The sequence below is a fragment of the Rana temporaria genome, chromosome 13 (assembly GCF_905171775.1).
Source record: "Rana temporaria chromosome 13, aRanTem1.1, whole genome shotgun sequence".
In the NCBI taxonomy this organism is placed as follows: domain Eukaryota; kingdom Metazoa; phylum Chordata; class Amphibia; order Anura; family Ranidae; genus Rana; species Rana temporaria.
Window position 1 is genome coordinate 9,320,328 of NC_053501.1, and position 20,020 is coordinate 9,340,347.

The following is a 20,020-nucleotide window of genomic DNA, read 5'->3' on the forward strand; positions in this document are numbered from 1 at the left end:
GAGATGGTCAGAGACTGCAGACACACTACAGGAGATGGTCAGAGACTGCAGACACACTACAGGAGATGGTCAGAGACTGCAGACACACTACAGGAGATGGGCAGAGACTGACGACACACTACAGGAGATGGGCAGAGACTGCAGACATACTACAGGAGATGGTCAGAGACTGCAGACATACTACAGGAGATGGTCAGAGACTGCAGACATACTACAGGAGATGGTCAGAGACTGCAGACATAGTACAGGAGATGGTCAGAGACTGCAGACACACTACAGGAGATGGTCAGAGACTGCAGACATACTACAGGAGATGATAAATGTAAAGGGGGCTGGGTAATGTAATGGGGGCCAGAGGTACGGGGGCTGGGTAATGTAATGGGGGCCAGAGGTACGGGGGCTGTGTAATGTTATCAGGTGAATGTGGCCCTCCATGCATTCACATACATAGTGGAAAAAGGTTGCTGACCCCTGCTGGAGAGAGTTGGGGCCCCAGGTGGCGCTCCTATACCATAACAATGTACAGGACATCAAAGAGGACAACATAAAGTATTCCCCCACTCACCATCCTCAGGTTCTGCGTGGTTCTGGTCTCTACAGCCCTCAGGATCTCCCGGAACCGGCTCACTCCTCGTGTTAAATTCCTGGATTAGGAGAAAGTTGATTAATTTTTACCCCGGACTACAGAGCACCTCCGCCGGACTCTATGATTAGAGGAGAGGACCTTCCCTTCTATGTACAGGATGATCATCTTCCCAACAATAAAACACTCCCCAGAAATACACAAAATGAGAAGAAACCTTGAGAAGGAAATTGTCTATTATCTTCAGCCCCGCACAGGAAGCGCGACCTTCCCTTAGAGGGCTCACATTGAGGATCCCTCACATTGAGGTTCCCTTACATTGAGGTCCCCTTACATTGAGGTCCCCTTACATTGAGGTCCCCTTACATTGAGGTCCCCTTACATTGACCTTCCCTTACATTGAGGTTCCCTTACATTGAGGTCCCCTTACATTGACCTTCCCTTACATTGAGGTTCCCCTACATTGAGGTTCCCCTACATTAAGGATCCCTTACATTGAGGATCCCTTACATTGAGGATCCCTTACATTGAGGTTCCCTTACATTATAGATACACATAGCAGAATATGGTAAAGTGGGGATGGGAAGAATCACTCTGGTCCTCCCACTGACACCAATGATGGGCCACTATTACTGACACCAATGATGGGTCACTATTCCTCCCAACGACACCAATGATGGGTCACTATTCCTCCCACCGACACCAATGATGGGCCACTATTCCTCCCACCGACACCAATGATGGGACACTATTCCTCCCACCGACACCAATGATGGGACACTATTCCTCCCACCGACACCAATGATGGGCCACTATTCCTCCCACTGACACCAATGATGGGGCACTATTTCTCCCACTGACACCAATGATGGGGCACTATTCCTCCCACTGACACCAATGATGGGGCACTATTCCTCCCACTGACACCAATGATGGGCCACTACTCCTCCCACTGACACCAATGATGGGGCACTATTCCTCCCACTGACACCAATGATGGGCCACTATTCCTCCCACTGATACCAATGATGGGTCACTATTCCTCCCACTAATGATGGGGCACTATTCCTCCCATTGACACCAATTATAGGCCACTATTCCTTCCGACGATGGGACACTATTCCGCCCACCGATACCAATGATGGGACACTATTCCGCCCACTGATACCAATGATGGGACACTATTGCTTCCACTGATACCAATGATTGGACACTATTGCTTCCACTGACTCCAATGGTGGGAATAGCACAAAGTAAAAAATCTGCGTTTTTTTTTTCATTTGCTTTTAAAAAATTGTTACTTTTTTTTTGTTTATAGCGCAAAAAATAAAAACCGCAGAGGTGATCAAATACCACCAAAAGAAAGCTCTTATGTGTCGGGAAAAGGGAATTTTGTTTGGGTACAACATCGCACGACCGCGCAATTGTCAGTTAAAGTAACGCAGTGCAGTATCGCAAACAATGGCCTGGAGGGGGGGGGGGGTAAAACCCTCCAGAGCTGAAGTGGTAAATCAGCGCTTACACCCCATCTTTCCAGGTTTGAATCAACCCGGAGCACCTCCCCCTCCCTCCGTCAATGAAAATCTGCCAGATGTTGTAAAGATGAAGAGCGAATGGGAAGAATCACTCGGGTGGAGGGGGGGATGCGAAGAATCACTCTGGTGGAGGGGGGGATGCGAAGAATCACTCTGGTGGAGGGGGGGATGCGAAGAATCACTCTGGTGGAGGGGGGGATGCGAAGAATCACTCTGGTGGAGGGGGGGATGCGAAGAATCACTCTGGTGGAGGGGGGGATGCGAAGAATCACTCTGGTGGAGGGGGGGATGCGAAGAATCACTCTGGTGGAGGGGGGGATGCGAAGAATCACTCTGGTGGAGGGGGGGGATGCGAAGAATCACTCTGGTGGAGGGGGGGGGGATGTGAAGAATCACTCTGGTGGAGGGGGGGGGATGTGAAGAATCACTCTGGTGGAGGGGGGGGGATGCGAAGAATCACTCTGGCGGAGGGGGGGGATGCGAAGAATCACTCGGGCGGAGGGGGGGGATGGGAAGAATCACTCGGGCGGAGGGGGGGATGCGAAGAATCACTCGGGCGGAGGGGGGGATGCGAAGAATCACTCGGGCGGAGGGGGGGATGCGAAGAATCACTCGGGCGGAGGGGGGGATGCGAAGAATCACTCTGGCGGAGGGGGGGGATGCGAAGAATCACTCTGGCGGAGGGGGGGGATGCGAAGAATCACTCTGGCGGAGGGGGGGGATGCGAAGAATCACTCTGGCGGAGGGGGGGGATGCGAAGAATCACTCTGGCGGAGGGGGGGATGCGAAGAATCACTCTGGTGGAGGGGGGGGATGCGAAGAATCACTCTGGTGGAGGGGGGGATGCGAAGAATCACTCTGGTGGAGGGGGGGGATGCGAAGAATCACTCGGGTGGAGGGGGGGATGCGAAGAATCACTCTGGTGGAGGGGGGGATGCGAAGAATCACTCTGGTGGAGGGGGGGATGCGAAGAATCACTCTGGTGGAGGGGGGGATGCGAAGAATCACTCTGGTGGAGGGGGGGGGGGGATGCAAAGAATCACTCTGGTGGAGGGGGGGGGATGAGAAGAATCACTCTGGTGGAGGGGGGGGGGGATGCGAAGAATCACTCTGGTGGAGGGGGGGGGATGGGAAGAATCACTCTGGTGGAGGGGGGGGATGGGAAGAATCACTCTGGTGGAGGGGGGATGGGAAGAATCACTCGGGTGGAGGGGGGATGGGAAGAATCACTCGGGTGGAGGGGGATGGGAATCTTCAGCCTGTAGACCAGCTTGTAACCCCATGGTCACCCAGAAATCTCTTGAATGAAAGAAGACCTCCCCTCCCCCACCCGGAGAAGTGTGGAAAACCTTCACCCACAAGCTCTGCCCATCAATGGATGAAAAACAGAAACTTCTTTTATTTCCATTTTTCTGCTTAAATTCTGCCAAAGCCTCCAACTTCTAATCAGAATTATTCAAAGGAAGAAAAAACCTGATCAAAGCATCTTTCCGAGCGAAATGTCACACGGCGGCTCTCGCTTAAAACGGTAATTTGCGAGGGAAGCTTGGCAGACGCGATGATCGCTTATTAAGATGCTTCCAGAATGTTCTGCCGGCGCGGCGCCTCGAAGAAATTCACTCAGATAAAAATCTAGAATGCAAAGTCACGTTTATAATCTACAGAGAAAAATGGGAATTGTAGAGAAGGAAAAAAGCATCAAAAGAAACAGAAATCGGTTTATAGGTCAACAGAACCCATTACAGCAGAGCGCGGTGTGCCGGATCCGGCGCTTGGTAACGCGTTTCACATCTGCGTGGCGCAAGACGAGGTACTAATGTCTCCAATTACCAGTCACCCCGATCACCGCTACCAACCATGTGCTTTGCCTCCCGCACACGCCCCTGCTATCCTCCTGAACACACCCCGCACATGCCCCCGCTATCCTCCCACACATGCCCCTGCTATCCTCCTGAACACACCCCACACACGCCCCCGCTATCCTCCGCACACGCCCCCGCTATCCTCCGCACACGCCCCCGCTATCCTTCTAAACACACCCCACTATCCTCCCGCACACGCCCCCACTATCCTCCCGCACACGCCCCCGCTATCCTCCTCAACACACCCCGCACACGCAAGAAACCGTTATCCTCCTGCACACGCCCCCGCTATCCTCCTAAACACACCCCGGCACATGCCCCCGCTATCCTCCCGCACACGCCCCCGCACAGGAACTGTTATTCTCCCGCACACGCCCCCACTATCCTCCCGCACACGCCCCCCGCTATCCTCCTCAGCACACCCCGCACACGCCCCCGCAAGAAACCGTTATCCTCCTGCACACGCCCCCGCTATCCTCCTAAACACACCCCGGCACATGCCCCCGCTATCGTCCCGCACACGCCCCCGCTATCCACACGCGCCCCGCACAGGAACGGTTATCCTCCCGCACACGCCCCCGCTATCCTCCTGAACACACCCTGCACATGCCCCCGCTATCCTCCCGCACACACCCCACCCCCCGCACAGGAACCGTTATCCTCCCGCAAACGCCCCCGCTATCCTCCTGACCCCCCCCCCCACTATCCTCCCGAACCCCCCCCCCCCACGCCCCCCCCTATCCTCCCACACATACTCCCGCTATCCTCCCACACACGCCCCCGCACAGGAACCATTATCCTCCCGCACACGCCCCTGCTATCCTCCTGAACACACCCCGCACATGCCCCCGCTATCCTACCGCACACACCCCCGCTATCCTACCGCACACGCCCCCACACAGGAACCGTTATCCTCCCATACACGTCCCCGCTATCCTGCTGCACACGCCCCCGCTATCCTCCTGAACACACCGCGCAAATGCCCCCGCTATCCTCCCACGCATGCCCCCGCTATCCTCCTGAACACACCGCTCACATGCCCCCGCTATCGTCTCGCACATGCCCCCGCTATCCTCCTGAACACACCCCGCACTTGCCCCCGCTATCCACACGCCCCCGCACAGGAATAGTTATCCTCCCGCACACGCCCCCGCTATCCTCCTGAACACACCCTGACATGCCCCCGCTATCCTCCTGCACACACCCCACCCCCGCACAGGAACAGTTATCCTCCCGCAAACGCCCCCGCTATCCTCCTGAACCCCCCCCCCCACACGCCCCCCCTATCCTCCCACACACGCCCCCGCACAGGAACTATTATCCTCCCGCACACGCCCCTGCTATCCTCCTGAACACACCCCGCACATGCCCCCGCTATCCTACCGCACACCCCCCCGCTATCCTCCCACACACGCCCCCGCACAGGAACCATTATCCTCCCGCACACGCCCCTGCTATCCTCCTGAACACACCCCGCACATGCCCCCGCTATCCTACCCCCCCCGCTATCCTCCCACACACGCCCCCGCACAGGAACCGTTATCCTCCCACACACATCCCCGCTATCCTGCCGCACACGCCCCCGCTATCCTCCTGAACACACCCCGCACATGCCCCCCGGATCCGGCGCTTGGTAACGCGTTTCACATCTGCGTGGCGCAAGACGAGGTACTAATGTCTCCAATTACCAGTCACCCCGATCACCGCTACCAACCATGTGCTTTGCCTCCCGCACACGCCCCTGCTATCCTCCTGAACACACCCCGCACATGCCCCCGCTATCCTCCCACACATGCCCCTGCTATCCTCCTGAACACACCCCACACACGCCCCCGCTATCCTCCGCACACGCCCCCGCTATCCTTCTGAACACACCCCACTATCCTCCCGCACACGCCCCCACTATCCTCCCGCACACGCCCCCGCTATCCTCCTCAACACACCCCGCACACGCAAGAAACCGTTATCCTCCTGCACACGCCCCCGCTATCCTCCTAAACACACCCCGGCACATGCCCCCGCTATCCTCCCGCACACGCCCCCGCACAGGAACTGTTATTCTCCCGCACACGCCCCCACTATCCTCCCGCACACGCCCCCCGCTATCCTCCTCAGCACACCCCGCACACGCCCCCGCAAGAAACCGTTATCCTCCTGCACACGCCCCCGCTATCCTCCTAAACACACCCCGGCACATGCCCCCGCTATCGTCCCGCACACGCCCCCGCTATCCACACGCCCCCCGCACAGGAACGGTTATCCTCCCGCACACGCCCCCGCTATCCTCCTGAACACACCCTGCACATGCCCCCGCTATCCTCCTGAACACACCCTGCACATGCCCCCGCTATCCTCCCGCACACACCCCACCCCCCGCACAGGAACCGTTATCCTCCCGCAAACGCCCCCGCTATCCTCCTGAACACCCCCCCCACTATCCTCCCGAACCCCCCCCCCACGCCCCCCCCCTATCCTCCCACACATACTCCCGCTATCCTCCCACACACGCCCCCGCACAGGAACCATTATCCTCCCGCACACGCCCCTGCTATCCTCCTGAACACACCCCGCACATGCCCCCGCTATCCTACCGCACACACCCCCGCTATCCTACCGCACACGCCCCCACACAGGAACCGTTATCCTCCCATACACGTCCCCGCTATCCTGCTGCACACGCCCCCGCTATCCTCCTGAACACACCGCGCAAATGCCCCCGCTATCCTCCCACGCATGCCCCCGCTATCCTCCTGAACACACCGCTCACATGCCCCCGCTATCGTCTCGCACATGCCCCCGCTATCCTCCTGAACACACCCCGCACTTGCCCCCGCTATCCACACGCCCCCGCACAGGAATAGTTATCCTCCCGCACACGCCCCCGCTATCCTCCTGAACACACCCTGACATGCCCCCGCTATCCTCCTGCACACACCCCACCCCCGCACAGGAACCGTTATCCTCCCGCAAACGCCCCCGCTATCCTCCTGAACACCCCCCCCACACGCCCCCCCTATCCTCCCACACACGCCCCCGCACAGGAACTATTATCCTCCCGCACACGCCCCTGCTATCCTCCTGAACACACCCCGCACATGCCCCCGCTATCCTACCGCACACCCCCCCGCTATCCTCCCACACACGCCCCCGCACAGGAACCATTATCCTCCCGCACACGCCCCTGCTATCCTCCTGAACACACCCCGCACATGCCCCCGCTATCCTACCCCCCCGCTATCCTCCCACACACGCCCCCGCACAGGAACCGTTATCCTCCCACACACATCCCCGCTATCCTGCCGCACACGCCCCCGCTATCCTCCTGAACACACCCCGCACATGCCCCCCGCTATCCTCCCGTACACGCCCCCGCTATCCTCTTGAACACACTGCGCACATGCCCCCGCTATCCTCCCACGCACAGGAACCGTAATCCTCCCGCACACGTCCCCGCTATCCTCCTGAACACACCCCGCACATGCCCCCCGCTATCCTGGTATTTCCATCATTCAATCATGCTGCAAGCATAAATGCTTTTTTTTTTTATTTCCACCAGATTTGGGTATTTTTTTTTAGCAAGTAAAGCTTCACCGCTTTCACGAATCTCTGGGGAAAAGGGAGTGCAGCTGCCGCTTTAAGAAAGGTCAATGGGAAGTTGTGGAGAGATTTGAGTAATGCGATTCTTGCCGCAGGCTGCTGTCACTGGAAAGATCTGGGGAATATTTGGGTCATTTCTCTCGTACAAATGATCTTTTCACAGATCACGTTATCTTGTTCTGGGCCAGTGACTGAGGATGTACTAAAGACTCCGGATTAGCACCACATCCGGGCAATTAGCATTTCCAGAAGCGTGACAGCGATACCCGCCAACATTAATCTCTTAGCATTGCTTTCCTTTAAAGTGGTATTAAACCCATAAGTAAACATTAGATTGCAGCTCTTAGATGCGACGGCTGCATTCGTTTTTTTTTAGGCTTTCTTCTCTCTTCATTTGGCTTAACCACTTAAGCCCCGGACCATTATGCAGGTTAAGGACCTTGCCCCTTTTTGCGATTCCGCACTGCATTGTTTTAACTGACAATTGCGCGGTCGTGCGACGTGGCTCCCAAACAAAATTGGCGTCCTTTTTCCCCACAAATAGAGCTTTCTTTTGGTGGTATTTGATCACCTCTGTGGTTTTTATTTTTTGCGCTATAAACAAAAATAGAGCGACAATTTTGAAAAAAATGCAATATTTTTTACTTTTTGCTAAAATAAATATCCCCAAAAATATATAAAAAAAAACAATTTTGAGTCTTTCTTCTCCTCCTGAGCCTGTTTTTCAGACTCAGTGTTTACAAGTTAAAAACACGTTTTTGCTAGTAAAAATTACGTAGAACCGCAAAACATTATATATTGTTTTTTTTCGAACACCCGAGAGAAAAAATGGCGGTCATTGCAATACTTTGTCACACCGTATTTGCGCAGCGGTCTTACAAGTGCACTTTTTTTGGGGGAAAAAAAACACTTTTAATGGGGTGGTATAGGACAGGTTAAGGTGGTATAGGGCATGTTGGGGTGATATAGGGCAGGTTGGGGTGGTATAGTGCAAGTTAGGGTGGCATGGGAAAGGTTTGGGTGGCATTGGGCAAGTTAGGGTGGCATTGGGCAGGTTGGGGTGGTATAGGGCAAGTTATGGTGGTATAGGGCAAGTTATGGTGGCATAGGGCAGATTGGGGTGGTACATGGCAAGTTGGGGTGGCATGGGAAAGTTTGGGGTGGCACAGGGCAGGCTGGGGTGGCACAGGGCTGTTTGGGGGGGTACAGGGCAGGCTGGGGTGGTATAGGGCAGGCTGGGGTGGTACAGGGCTGTTTGGGGGGGTACAGGGCAGGCTGGGGTGGTATAGGGCAGGCTGGGGTGGTACAGGGCTGTTTGGGGTGATAGAGGGCAGGCTGGGGTGATAGAGGGCAGGCTGGGGTGATAGAGGGCAGGCTGGGGTGATAGAGGGCAGGCTGGGGTGATAGAGGGCAGGCTGGGGTGGCACAGAGCAGGCAGGGGTGGTACAGGGCAGGCTGGGCATGTCAGAAAAAAAAAAAAAACACGGGATGGTGTCACCCCTCTAGCGGGTGTCACCCGGTGGGGACCGCACCCCCCTAGCAACGCCTCTGAGTGTCCGCCATAATGTCGCAGTACCGAATAAAAATCGCTGATCGCCGCCATTACTAGTAACAAAAAATATATTAATAAAAATGCCATAAAAATACCCCCTATTTTGTAAACACTTTTGCGCAAACCAATCAATAAACACTTATTGCGATTTTTTTTTCCCTGAAAAATATGTAGAAGAATACGTATCGGCCTAAACTAAGGAAAAAAAATATGTTTTATATATATTTTTTGGGGGATATTTATTATAGCAAAAAGTAAAAAAAAGAATTCAATTCTTGTTTATAGCGCAAAAATAAAAACCGCAGGTGTGATCAAATACCACCAAAAGAAAGCTCTATTTGTGGGGAAAAAAGGACGCCAATTTTGTTTGGGAGCCACGTCGCACGACCGCGCAATTGTCAGTTAAAGCAACGCAGTGCCGAATCGCAAAAAGTGCTCTGGTCTTTGACCAGCAATATGGTCCGGGGCTGAAGTGGTTAAATAAAGAATTTAATTAAAAAAACGTTTTTGCCTTAAAGGGAAACCTTTTGTTCCAATCAATTTTTATGTTATGTTTACATTTTAAAAGCACGACCTCGGGGTTGCAGAAGATCTACACGCCGTTCACCTTTTATTTTCCCCGTTCTGCTTTACTCACCAATAGCCAGCGCGGCGGCGGCGTTCATTCCGCCCTTCCCCCAGAACCGATCGGGATCGGAGCAGCACTGAGATGATGAAGCTTTTTAATTTTTACATGTCTGAGAGCGGGAAGTGCTCTCATTCATAACGTTTACAGAACGCCAAACAACCTCCAAATAATAGCCGACTCCATTAGTGAAAGCCGAGGATGTTTGATCTTCATTAAACTGCAGAAAATTGCATTCGCCCCAAATCCAACGTACGATGCAATTAAAGGTCAGACCCGGCGACTGCGGCAGTTACTGCGCAGAAAGCAAACTAAGTGGCGTCCAATCGATCGCAGCAACAGATATTAGATGCTGTCCGCTTCCAACTATAATATTATTACATTGTGGCGCTCATCATCGAGATGAAAAATAGCGCCGATGTCCGCAGCAACCTCGCAGGGCGTCAGTTTTCATACTGTAAACCGCAGAAGATAAATCTGTTACAGGGTCTTCCTTGCATATTAAATATTTTAGCCACTTAAGCCCCAGACCATTTTGCTGGTCAATGACCAGGCCACTTTTTGCGATTCGGCGCTGCGTTGATTTAACTGACAATTGCGCAGTCGTGCAATGCGACTCCCAAACAAAATTGACGTCCTTTTTTTCCCCACAAATAGAGCTTTCTTTTGGTGGTATTTGATCACCTCTGCGGTTTTTATTTTTTGGGCTATAAACAAAAATAGAGCGACAAATTTGAAAAAAAAAATCAATATTTTTTAATTTTTGCTATAATAAATATCCCCCAAAAATATATAAAAAAAACATTTTTTTTTCTCAGTTTAGGCCGATACATATTCTTCTACCTATTTTTGGTAAAAAAAAAAAGAAAACGCAATAAACGTTTAACAATTGGTTTGCGCAAAATTTATAGCATTTACAAAATAGGGGATCGTTTTATTAATATTTTTTTTTTACTACTAAAGGCGGCGATCAGCGATTTTTTTCGTGACTGCGACATTATGGCGGACACTTCGGACTTTGACACATTTTTGGGATCATTGTCATTTTCACAGCAAAAAGTGCTATAAAAATGCATTGTTTACTGTGAAAATGACAAATGCAGTTTAGGAGTTAACCACTGAGGGGGCGCTGTAGGGGTAAAGTGTGACCTCATATGTGTTTCCAACTGTAGGGGGGCGGGGCTGGACGTGTGACGTCACTGATCATCTTTCCCTATATCAGGGAACACACGATCAATGACAGCGCCACTGTGAAGAACGGGGAAGGTGTGTTTATATACACACCTCTCCCCGTTCTTCAGCTCCGGTGACCGATCGCGGGACACCGGTGGCGATCGGGTTCCCAGGTCGTGGAGCTTTGGACCGGGTCGCGGGCGCGCGACCCACGGCTGGGCTCTTAAAGGCGACGTGCCTGTGCCCAGCCGTGCCATTCTGCCGACGTATATGTGCAGGAGGCGGTCCTTAAGTGGTTAATTCAGCATTTCCACAATTCATCTAACAAGTGCAGATAATTTCCCTGTTCACAGCTGTAAAAAAAAAGAAAAAGAAAAAGAAAAAAATTAAGAAATAAAAAATAAAGAAAAAAAAGAAAAGAAAAAAAAACCCAGTAGGAAACATGTTTATGGCATTTGTTGCTTACAAGTTAAAAATAAATAAAAATCGGTATTCTGTGCTATAAAACCCCCAAAACATTATATACAGCATATATATATATATATATATATATATATATATATATATTTTTTTAGCAGAGACCCTAGAGAATAAAATGGTGGTTGTTGCAATACTATATGCGACGATGTATTTGAGCAGTGGTCTTTCAAATGCAATGTAAAAAAAAAAAATAAAAAATAAAAAATAAAAAAAAAAGCAACAACAGCTGAACAAGAGATAAAAAGTATCAAATGTATCAATTGGTTCTTTTAAAAGATCAAAGGGATAATCTTTGGTCTGCAAATGAGGGCAGTTTAAAAAGGTTGTAAGGGCAGAAAATGCATTCTGTGCATTAAAGTGGAATTCCACCCAGAAATGGAACTTTCACAGATCAGATTCCCCCCCCCCTCCGGTGTCACATTTGGCACCTTTCGGGGGGGGGGGGTTCCCATTGAAGAATATGGCTAGGACTCAGGAATTTGAGCTCCCCCAAAGGTCAGAAGGCGGGTTCACATAGGTCAAAGGTCACAGGGCGTGGCTGACCCACCCCCACCAAAGTGTACCGCCTACCACAACTAAGTCAGCAATGTCTGGCCCCTCCCCCCGCTGTCTTTTGGGAGACGCACAGGTCCCAGAAGACAGCAGGGACCATTCATAAAGCGCAGAGCGACTCTCGAATGCGCCGTAGGAAACATTTTTATGGCATTTGTTGCTTACAAGTTTAAAAAAAAAAAAAAAAAAAAAAAAAAAAAAAAAAAAACGGTATTCTGTGCTATAAAACCCCCAAACATTATATACAGCATATGTATATTTTTTTTAGCAGAGACCCTAGAGAATAAAATGGTGGTTGTTGCAATACTTTGTGACGCTGTATTTGTGCAGTGGTCTTTCAAATGCAATTTTTGGGGAAAAAATACACTACAATGAATGGGAAGAAAAAAAAAAAAAAAAAAACAGCAAAGTTATCCCAATTTTTTTTTTTAAATGTGAATGTTGTCAAGTCACGAGAATTGTGATCTTTATTCCAAGCGGAAAAAATGGCGATTCTCATTTTACGCAGAATTGTGCAGCACTAGCTGCAACATAAGAAATGTTTATTCTTGGGTTTAGATTTACTTTAAAGCGGAGTTCCGGCCACAATTTCACTTTTTATATATAAATACCCCTGTAATACACAAGCTTAATGTATTCTAGTAAAGTTAGTCTGTAAACTAAGGTCCGTTTTGTTAGGTTGTTACAGCATTTAGACACTTTATACAATAGAAATTGACTGGGGCCATCTTAAGTGTGGGCATCATGAAGCCAGACTGTATGACTTCCTGGATTTCAGCCTTGCAGATCTCGCACATGCTCAGTGCTGCACAAGCAGTGTAAAAGGTTTCAGATCAGGTTTCAGCACCTGTACTGTCCAAGTCACATGATTCTTCGAGACTGGGGAGTGCACAGACTCCTGGAAAGTTACACCCACTACATTCCCAGGAGTCTGTGCGGTGTAGGTTAGGACGCTTAAGCACCTAGGTGCAGGAAGAGGGAAGATTAACTATTCTGCCTAGCAACAACACTTTGAAGGCATCTAAAAAAAAAATGTTTTTTCTTAAAGGACTAATGACATTTTTTTAAAACTACTGATGTAATGTTATATTTATGGGTGGAACTCCACTTTAAATTCACATTATTAATGAAAACCTTGCGGAAGCCTAAAGAGTGGAATAGACACGACTCACTCCGGGTTTATGGATAATGATGAACTGACACACAAAACACACTGAGACAAGAATGCGACATTTCAAAACTTGGAGTGAGACTCTGCAGGTGGAATTTACTCACAAATTTAGAAATCATTACCATGAGGACGCGGATGATTCACAGGACTTACTAGACAAGTTTATAGATTTATCCTGAAAAGTTCCGAGAGACTCCCGGCTCCTGAGTCTGCTCAACCCCCACCCAGGTCTGACATTTCCATTGCGAGCTAAAGTGGTTCTAAAGTCACACTGGGGGTTATTTACTAAAGGCAAACCCACTTTGCACCACAAGTGAAAAGTGCAGTCGCTGTAGATCCGAGGGGGACGCGCAAGTAAAAAAAAAACCCAGCATTTTAGCTTGCACACGATTGGATAATAAAATCAGCAGAGCTTCCCCTCATTTCAGATCTTCCCCTCAGATTTACAGCGACTGCACTTCCATGTGAACTTGTAGTGCAAAGTGGATTTGCATTTCGTAAATAACCCCCCCCCCCCCCCCAATGTTTAACTTGATGCATTCCTTGTATCAATGTAAAATAACTCACCACTACCTGTTGTACCCCCCCCCCCCCCCCCATCAGCATGAACTGGACAGATCACAGTCAGTGCGCAGGCCCCCCCCCCCCATGTTTAACCAACTTCCGCCGAAGAGACATGGAAAATGTTCCCTTGACAGCGGATCTCGCCATCAATCCCCGTCTTCTGCCTCTCATTCTAATACGCTGGATCAGGAGTCTCCAAACCTCGTCCCGCGGGTCACATCCGGCCCGCTTGTCTGTTTTATCCGGCCCGCAGTGTATACAAAGCCGCCTATGCTGCCACGCCGTTTTTTTTTTTTTTTTATAAACAAGGGACGCCGCGCCATTTTTTAACACTGGCTGCTGCCTTGGACCGCCGAGACGCGGCACCTCCCCTCTTTCCGCCTGCTGTTTGAAGTTACAAACCTTCCACGAGTGACGTCACAGGTGCGGCACCTCCCCCCTTCCCGCCAGCTGCTACACTCGTGGAAGGGTCGTTAATTCAAACAGCAAGCGGGAAGAGGGGAGGTGCCGCGCCTGTGACGTCACTCGTGGAAGGATCGTTAATTCAAACAGCAGGCTGGAAGAGGGGAGGTGCCGCGCCTGTGACGTCACTCGTGGAAGGATCGTTAATTCAAACAGCAGGCTGGAAGAGGGGAGGTGCCGCGCCTGTGACGTAACTCGTGGAAGGATCGCAACTTCAAACAGCAGGCGGGAAGAGGGGCGGTGCCGCGCCTGTGACGTCACTCGTGGAAGGATCGCAACTTCAAACAGCAGGCGGGAAGAGGGGAGGTGCCGCGCCTCGGAGACGAGAGCTGCAGAAAAGCTGAAGTCCACTGGTACAGAGGTAAGAGGCTGATCATATTACTGATAAGCACAATACATTACTGTGCTGATGGGAACACTTGTGTCCCCAACAGCGGCGTCCCCCAACAGCGGCGTCCCCCAACAGCGGCGTCCCCCAACAGCGGCGTCCCCCAACAGCGGCGTCCCCCAACAGCGGCGTCCCCCAACAGCGGCGTCCCCCAACAGCGGCGTCCCCCAACAGCGGCGTCCCCCAACAGCGGCGTCCCCCAACAGCGGCGTCCTGGGAAATGGGGAGCGGTGTCATTTGGGACCTGTGTATGTCCCAGGAGACATCCGCTCATTCACATAGCTCCGTGCGGCCGGCGCATGCGCAGTAGGGAACCGGGCAATGAATCCGCAACGCTTCACTTCCTGATTCTCTCACCGAGGATGGTGGTGGGGCAGCAGAGACCCAATCGATCGCTCGGCTTCGGCTGCTGACATCTCGGGCACCCTGGACAGGTAAGTGTCCTTATTGAAAGTCAGCAGCTGCAGTGTTTGGACCTCCGATTGAAAGCTTGCAGGAGGAGTTTATAGTCTCCTCTGCCTGTCCTATGAGGCTGCAGGACCCCTGACCCTCTGTCTGGGCAGTGCCGATTGGTCCTGTGCTGATCACATGCACTCTTCCAAGAAAAAAACAAAACTCTCTAGCAGCACGCACCAAAACTGAGCATGTGCAGAGTGACTCCAAAGCATCGGTCTTATCAGGAGATGGATTGGGGGCAGTGGAAGGTGAGGATCAGAGAAGACAGGATCAAACAGCCTTTTTACGCAATGTGGAGGATTAACCCTTTAGGTTCCACAGTGAGTATAACAAGCATGCTTTACTGCATATACAGACTGATTTTACTGTTGTGGGTTTGGTAACCCTTAAGGAGGAGTACCGAGTCCGGGGGGGCTGGGATGTTTTCAGGAAGCTATGTATGCAGGGCCGGATTTGCTCTCCCTGCCGCCCCAAGGCCAGGTTCTGCAATGCACCCCCTGCCCGCCAACCAAACTACCCCCCCCAAATCAACGGAGAATGGCACCCGGATGGCAGGGGCGGTCAAGTATTTTTTTTCTTTTTTTTTTTACTTTTATATCACTTTTTTATTTATTTGTAGCTTGTCGCTTACTTTTTTTAATTTTTGTATAATTTTCTTATTATTTTTCTTATTCTTTACTTTTTATTTTTTAATTTAATTTAATTATTATTTCTTATTATTTATTTATTTTTTTATCAATTTTTTTCACTTTGTGCGATAGCAATTGGAGGCAGTGACAGGTTCTCTTTATTGACCCTGTCACCTGCAAAAACGAGTCCTAGCACTGTGCTAGAACTCCTGTCACAGCTGAGATGGGAAGAGCACTGTGTGTTACAGGCGTCGGGGGAATCCATGCCACCGCCGCCCCTTGGCACCCAAGGCCTGGCCTCAGTGGCCTTGTGGGAAATCCGGACCTGTATGTATGGCACCATGCTGGCCCCTCCCACCAGACATGATCTGCCTGCATTGCCTAGAGAAGCTTAGCAGTCCAATGATTGGATCTATATCGATCGGATCTAAAAGAAGAACTGAAACTAAAATGGAAAGGATGTATAAATGTTGATGAGGGGGGAGGGAGGAACCAGGGAATAAAAGCAGATTCAACTTCAGCTGTAAATTGATGATTGATGAGACTCCAAGCTTTGAAGGAGGATAAAATGAACGCAGAGGACTACTCCGTGTTCATTTTCCTTTCCCTGTCCTGGAAATACAGCACAAGACACACAGTTCCTGCTCTTCACACACCTACCAGGTTTAAAGGGGTTGCGTCACCAAATGACACTAAAACAAGTTCAACGCAACTTCAGTGCCAGCGATCCTGAAGATTTGTGACAGGTCCTCTTCTCCCAGATCCCCACTGTGTGCATTCATCTCACTTACACACACATTAACCAATGGCCCGGATTCAAACAGATTTGCGCAATATTTACGGAGGCGCAGGGCAACGATTTTGCCATGCGCCCCCGCAAATTTGCTCTGCTGCCCTTGATTCCGTGAATTGCGCGGGCGCGCCGGCAAAATTGCCCGGCGCTAGAGCACGCAATTTAAGAGATCCCGTAGGGGGCGGGAATCATTTAAATTAGGCGCGCTGCCGCGCCGAGCGTAGAGCGCATGCTCCGTCGGGAAACTTTCCCGACGTGCATTGCGGCAAATGGAGTCGCAAGGACGTCATTTGCTTCCAAGTGAACGTGAATGGCGTCCAGCGCCATTCACGAATCACTTACGCAAACGACGTGAAATTCACTTTCCCGACGTGCATTGCGGCAAATGGCGTCGCAAGGACGTCATTTGCTCCCAAGTGAATGTGAATGGCGTCCAGCGCCATTCACGAATCACTTACGCAAACGACGTGAAATTAAAATTTCGCGACGCGGGAACGACGGATATACTTTAGCATTGGCTGCCCCTACTATTAGAAGGGGCAGCCTGACGCTAAACACGCCGTACGGAAACGACGTAACTTGCATACGCAGGGCTCGCGCAACGCTGTGAATCGGTGTTAGTATGCAATTTGCATAATATACACATAGTTGCCAACATTTTAAAAAAAATTCCAGGGACACTTTGCAGCACAGCTGTTAATTAATTACCACACTGACTTCTCCGAAGCTCCACCCACTCAGCATAATCTTCGCCTGGCGAAGATTATGCGTAGTGGGTGGAGCTTCGGGGAAGCGAGTGTGGTAATTAATTAATAGCTGTGCTGCAAAGTGTCCCTGGACAAATGTTGGCAACTATGTATACACTGAGCACAATGGGAGCGCCCCCTAGCGGTCATCGCAAGAATGCAGCCTAAAATATGCGTGGCATAAGAAACTTTCCCCGACGTGCATTGCGGCAAATGACGTCGCAAGGACGTCATTTGCTTCCAAGTGAACGTGAATGGCGTCCAGCGCCATTCACGAATCACTTACGCAAACAACGTGAAATTCACTTTCCCGACGTGCATTGCGGCAAATGACGTCGCAAGGACGTCATTTGCTTCCAAGTGAACGTGAATGGCGTCCAGCGCCATTCACGAATCACTTACGCAAACAACGTGAAATTCACTTTCCCGACGTGCATTGCGGCAAATGACGTCGCAAGGACGTCATTTGCTTCCAAGTGAACGTGAATGGCGTCCAGCGCCATTCACGAATCACTTACGCAAAACGATGTGAAATTCAAATTTCGCGACGCGGGAACGACGGATATACTTTAGCATTGGCTGCCCCTACTATTAGAAGGGGCAGCCTTACGCTAAACACGCCGTACGGAAACGACGTAACTTGCGTACGCAGGGCTCGCGCAACATTGTGAATCGGTGTTAGTATGCAATTTGCATACTATACACTGAGCACAATGGGAGCGCCCCCTAGCGGCCAACGCAAGAATGCAGCCTAAAATCTGCGTGGCATAAGAGCCTTATGCCACGCAGATTTTAGGCTGCAGTCGGCGTTACGATGTTCCTGAATCAGGAGCATTCGTAACGCCGGAGCAAGTAAGCAATTGCGCTGTGTAACCTATGGTCACACAGGCGCAATTGCTTCTTGATTCTGGGCCAATGTGTTTTTACTGCAATTGAATGCTGCATATCATACATATCCCCCTTTACTTTTTCCTCTTTGGAATTTGTTCTATACGAATGTCAGAATCAGGTGAAGAAATGCCGCTTGCCCATTGGTCAGAGATACATACACTGATACCCGTGTGTACAGAAGTTGTCCCAACCCCTTTAATACAGCAAAAAGCAATACAAAGTACAGTAACCAGCAACTGTCCGAGTCTCTGGATGACTCTACACTGACGGGAGGTGAAATGCGGTTGCTATGGGTTACTGCACTTTCACTCTTTTGCTCCGCTTGGATCGAAGGGCCCTTTTAGGTCTGGAAGACGGGACACTCGGGGGGGGGGAGGGGGTTAACATGCACAAGTCTACAGGAACTATGGAAGTGACGGACACACTATACAGAATACATACTGTTCATCCTCGTGAAAATTTATCCTGCAGAAGAATGTTATAAAACACACACAGATCAATAACCAAAGAAACAGAAATACAAACATGCTGAAGACATAACAAGGCTACCAAGAGAAAATTACAACAGTAATACTGACGGACATTAATAAAAAAAATGGGCACAAAAACTAGACAAAGGTTTTTTGTTTTTCCTGGGCTAAGAAATGTGTTCATGACTTGAAGTGGAACTTTAATCTACTGTTTAAAATTTGGAAGAGGCGGCTGGCGGTCCGATCGTTCCAACTTACCCGTTCTTGAAGTAGAGCACATGGGCCCTCTGGAGCCCGGTCTCCAGAAAGAAGCTCATCTCTTGGTCTGGAGCAGACGGCCCCGGCTTCGGACTCCGGTTCTGGATACTTGCGGTTTGGGCCTGTGGGACAAAAAACAAAAAAAAAACAGTAAAGCAAAAAATAAAATCCTCCGCGCTTTCAATACGTAGATCATGGGTCTTCAAACTACGGCCCTCCAGTCGTTCAGGAACTACAATTCCCATCATGCCCTAGTCATGTCTGTGAATGTCAGTGTGTTACAAGGCCTCACGGGATGTGTAGTTCTACAACAGCTGGAGGGCCGTAGTTGGAGGATCCCTGACCCTAGATAGTTACAAACAGGGCTTTTTTCCCAGGGGGGACGCAGTTCCGGCACCTCCAGCACTGAATGTATGTAATGGCAAGGGGTGCTGGAGGCTCTATAATGCTGGCGTGCATCGGGGGAAAATCCATGCCCGCCACGCAGGTGCCGATGCGCGTGCCTGGCAGCCGTGATGTCCGCCAGGTACCCGCGATCGGCATTTACAGAGCCAGGGAAGTGGATCTCTGTGTGTCATTTGACGGTGGGCGGGCGGCTACTAGTTAATGAGTGAAAAAAGTATTTGACCCCTTCACACAACATGACTTGGTACAGAGGTCAGACGTTTCTTGTAGTTGGCCACCAGGTTTGCACACATCTCAGGAGGGATTTCGTCCTCTTTGCAGATCCTCTTCAAGTCATTAAGGTTTTGAGGCTGATGTTTGATAACTCGAACCTTCAGCTCCCTCCACATATTTTCTATGGGATTAAAGTCTGGAGACTGGGTAGGCCACTCCAGGACCTTAAAGTGCTTCTTCTTGAGCCACTCCTCTGTTGCCTTGGCCGTGTGTTTTGGGTCATTGTCATGCTGGAATACCCATCCACGACCCATTTTCAATGCCCTGGCTGAGGGAAGGAGGTTCTCACCCAAGATTTGACAGTACATAGCCCCGTCCGTCTACCCTTTGATGCAGTGAAGTTGTCCTGGCCCCCAAAATCAGCAGGGGATAAAATACGGTTCCCCCCTCACTGTACAGAATAGTGATCAGGGTCACTAGATGAGGTGGTAGTTTTAAGCCCACAAACTACACTTTGGCTTACTGGAGTTTCATTTGTTTTGTATAAAGCCTCTTTAACCACGTCAGCCCCGGACCATTTGGCTGGCCAAAAACCAGGCCACTTTTTGCGATTCG

General features: G+C 50.6%; 1 protein-coding gene across 3 annotated transcripts in view; it reads right to left on the reverse strand.

Annotated features, from left to right (window-relative positions):
• TTC7B (tetratricopeptide repeat domain 7B) overlaps positions 1-20,020 on the reverse strand; it is a 130,645-nt gene that overhangs the window by 84,882 nt on the left and 25,743 nt on the right. For all 3 annotated transcript variants that reach the window (XM_040333193.1, XM_040333195.1, XM_040333194.1), the window contains exons 5-6: positions 18,788-18,909; positions 566-644 (exon numbers count right to left, since the gene is read on the reverse strand). In XM_040333193.1, the coding sequence (XP_040189127.1) occupies positions 566-644; positions 18,788-18,909 (201 nt within the window). The remainder of the gene's footprint in view (positions 1-565; positions 645-18,787; positions 18,910-20,020) is intronic.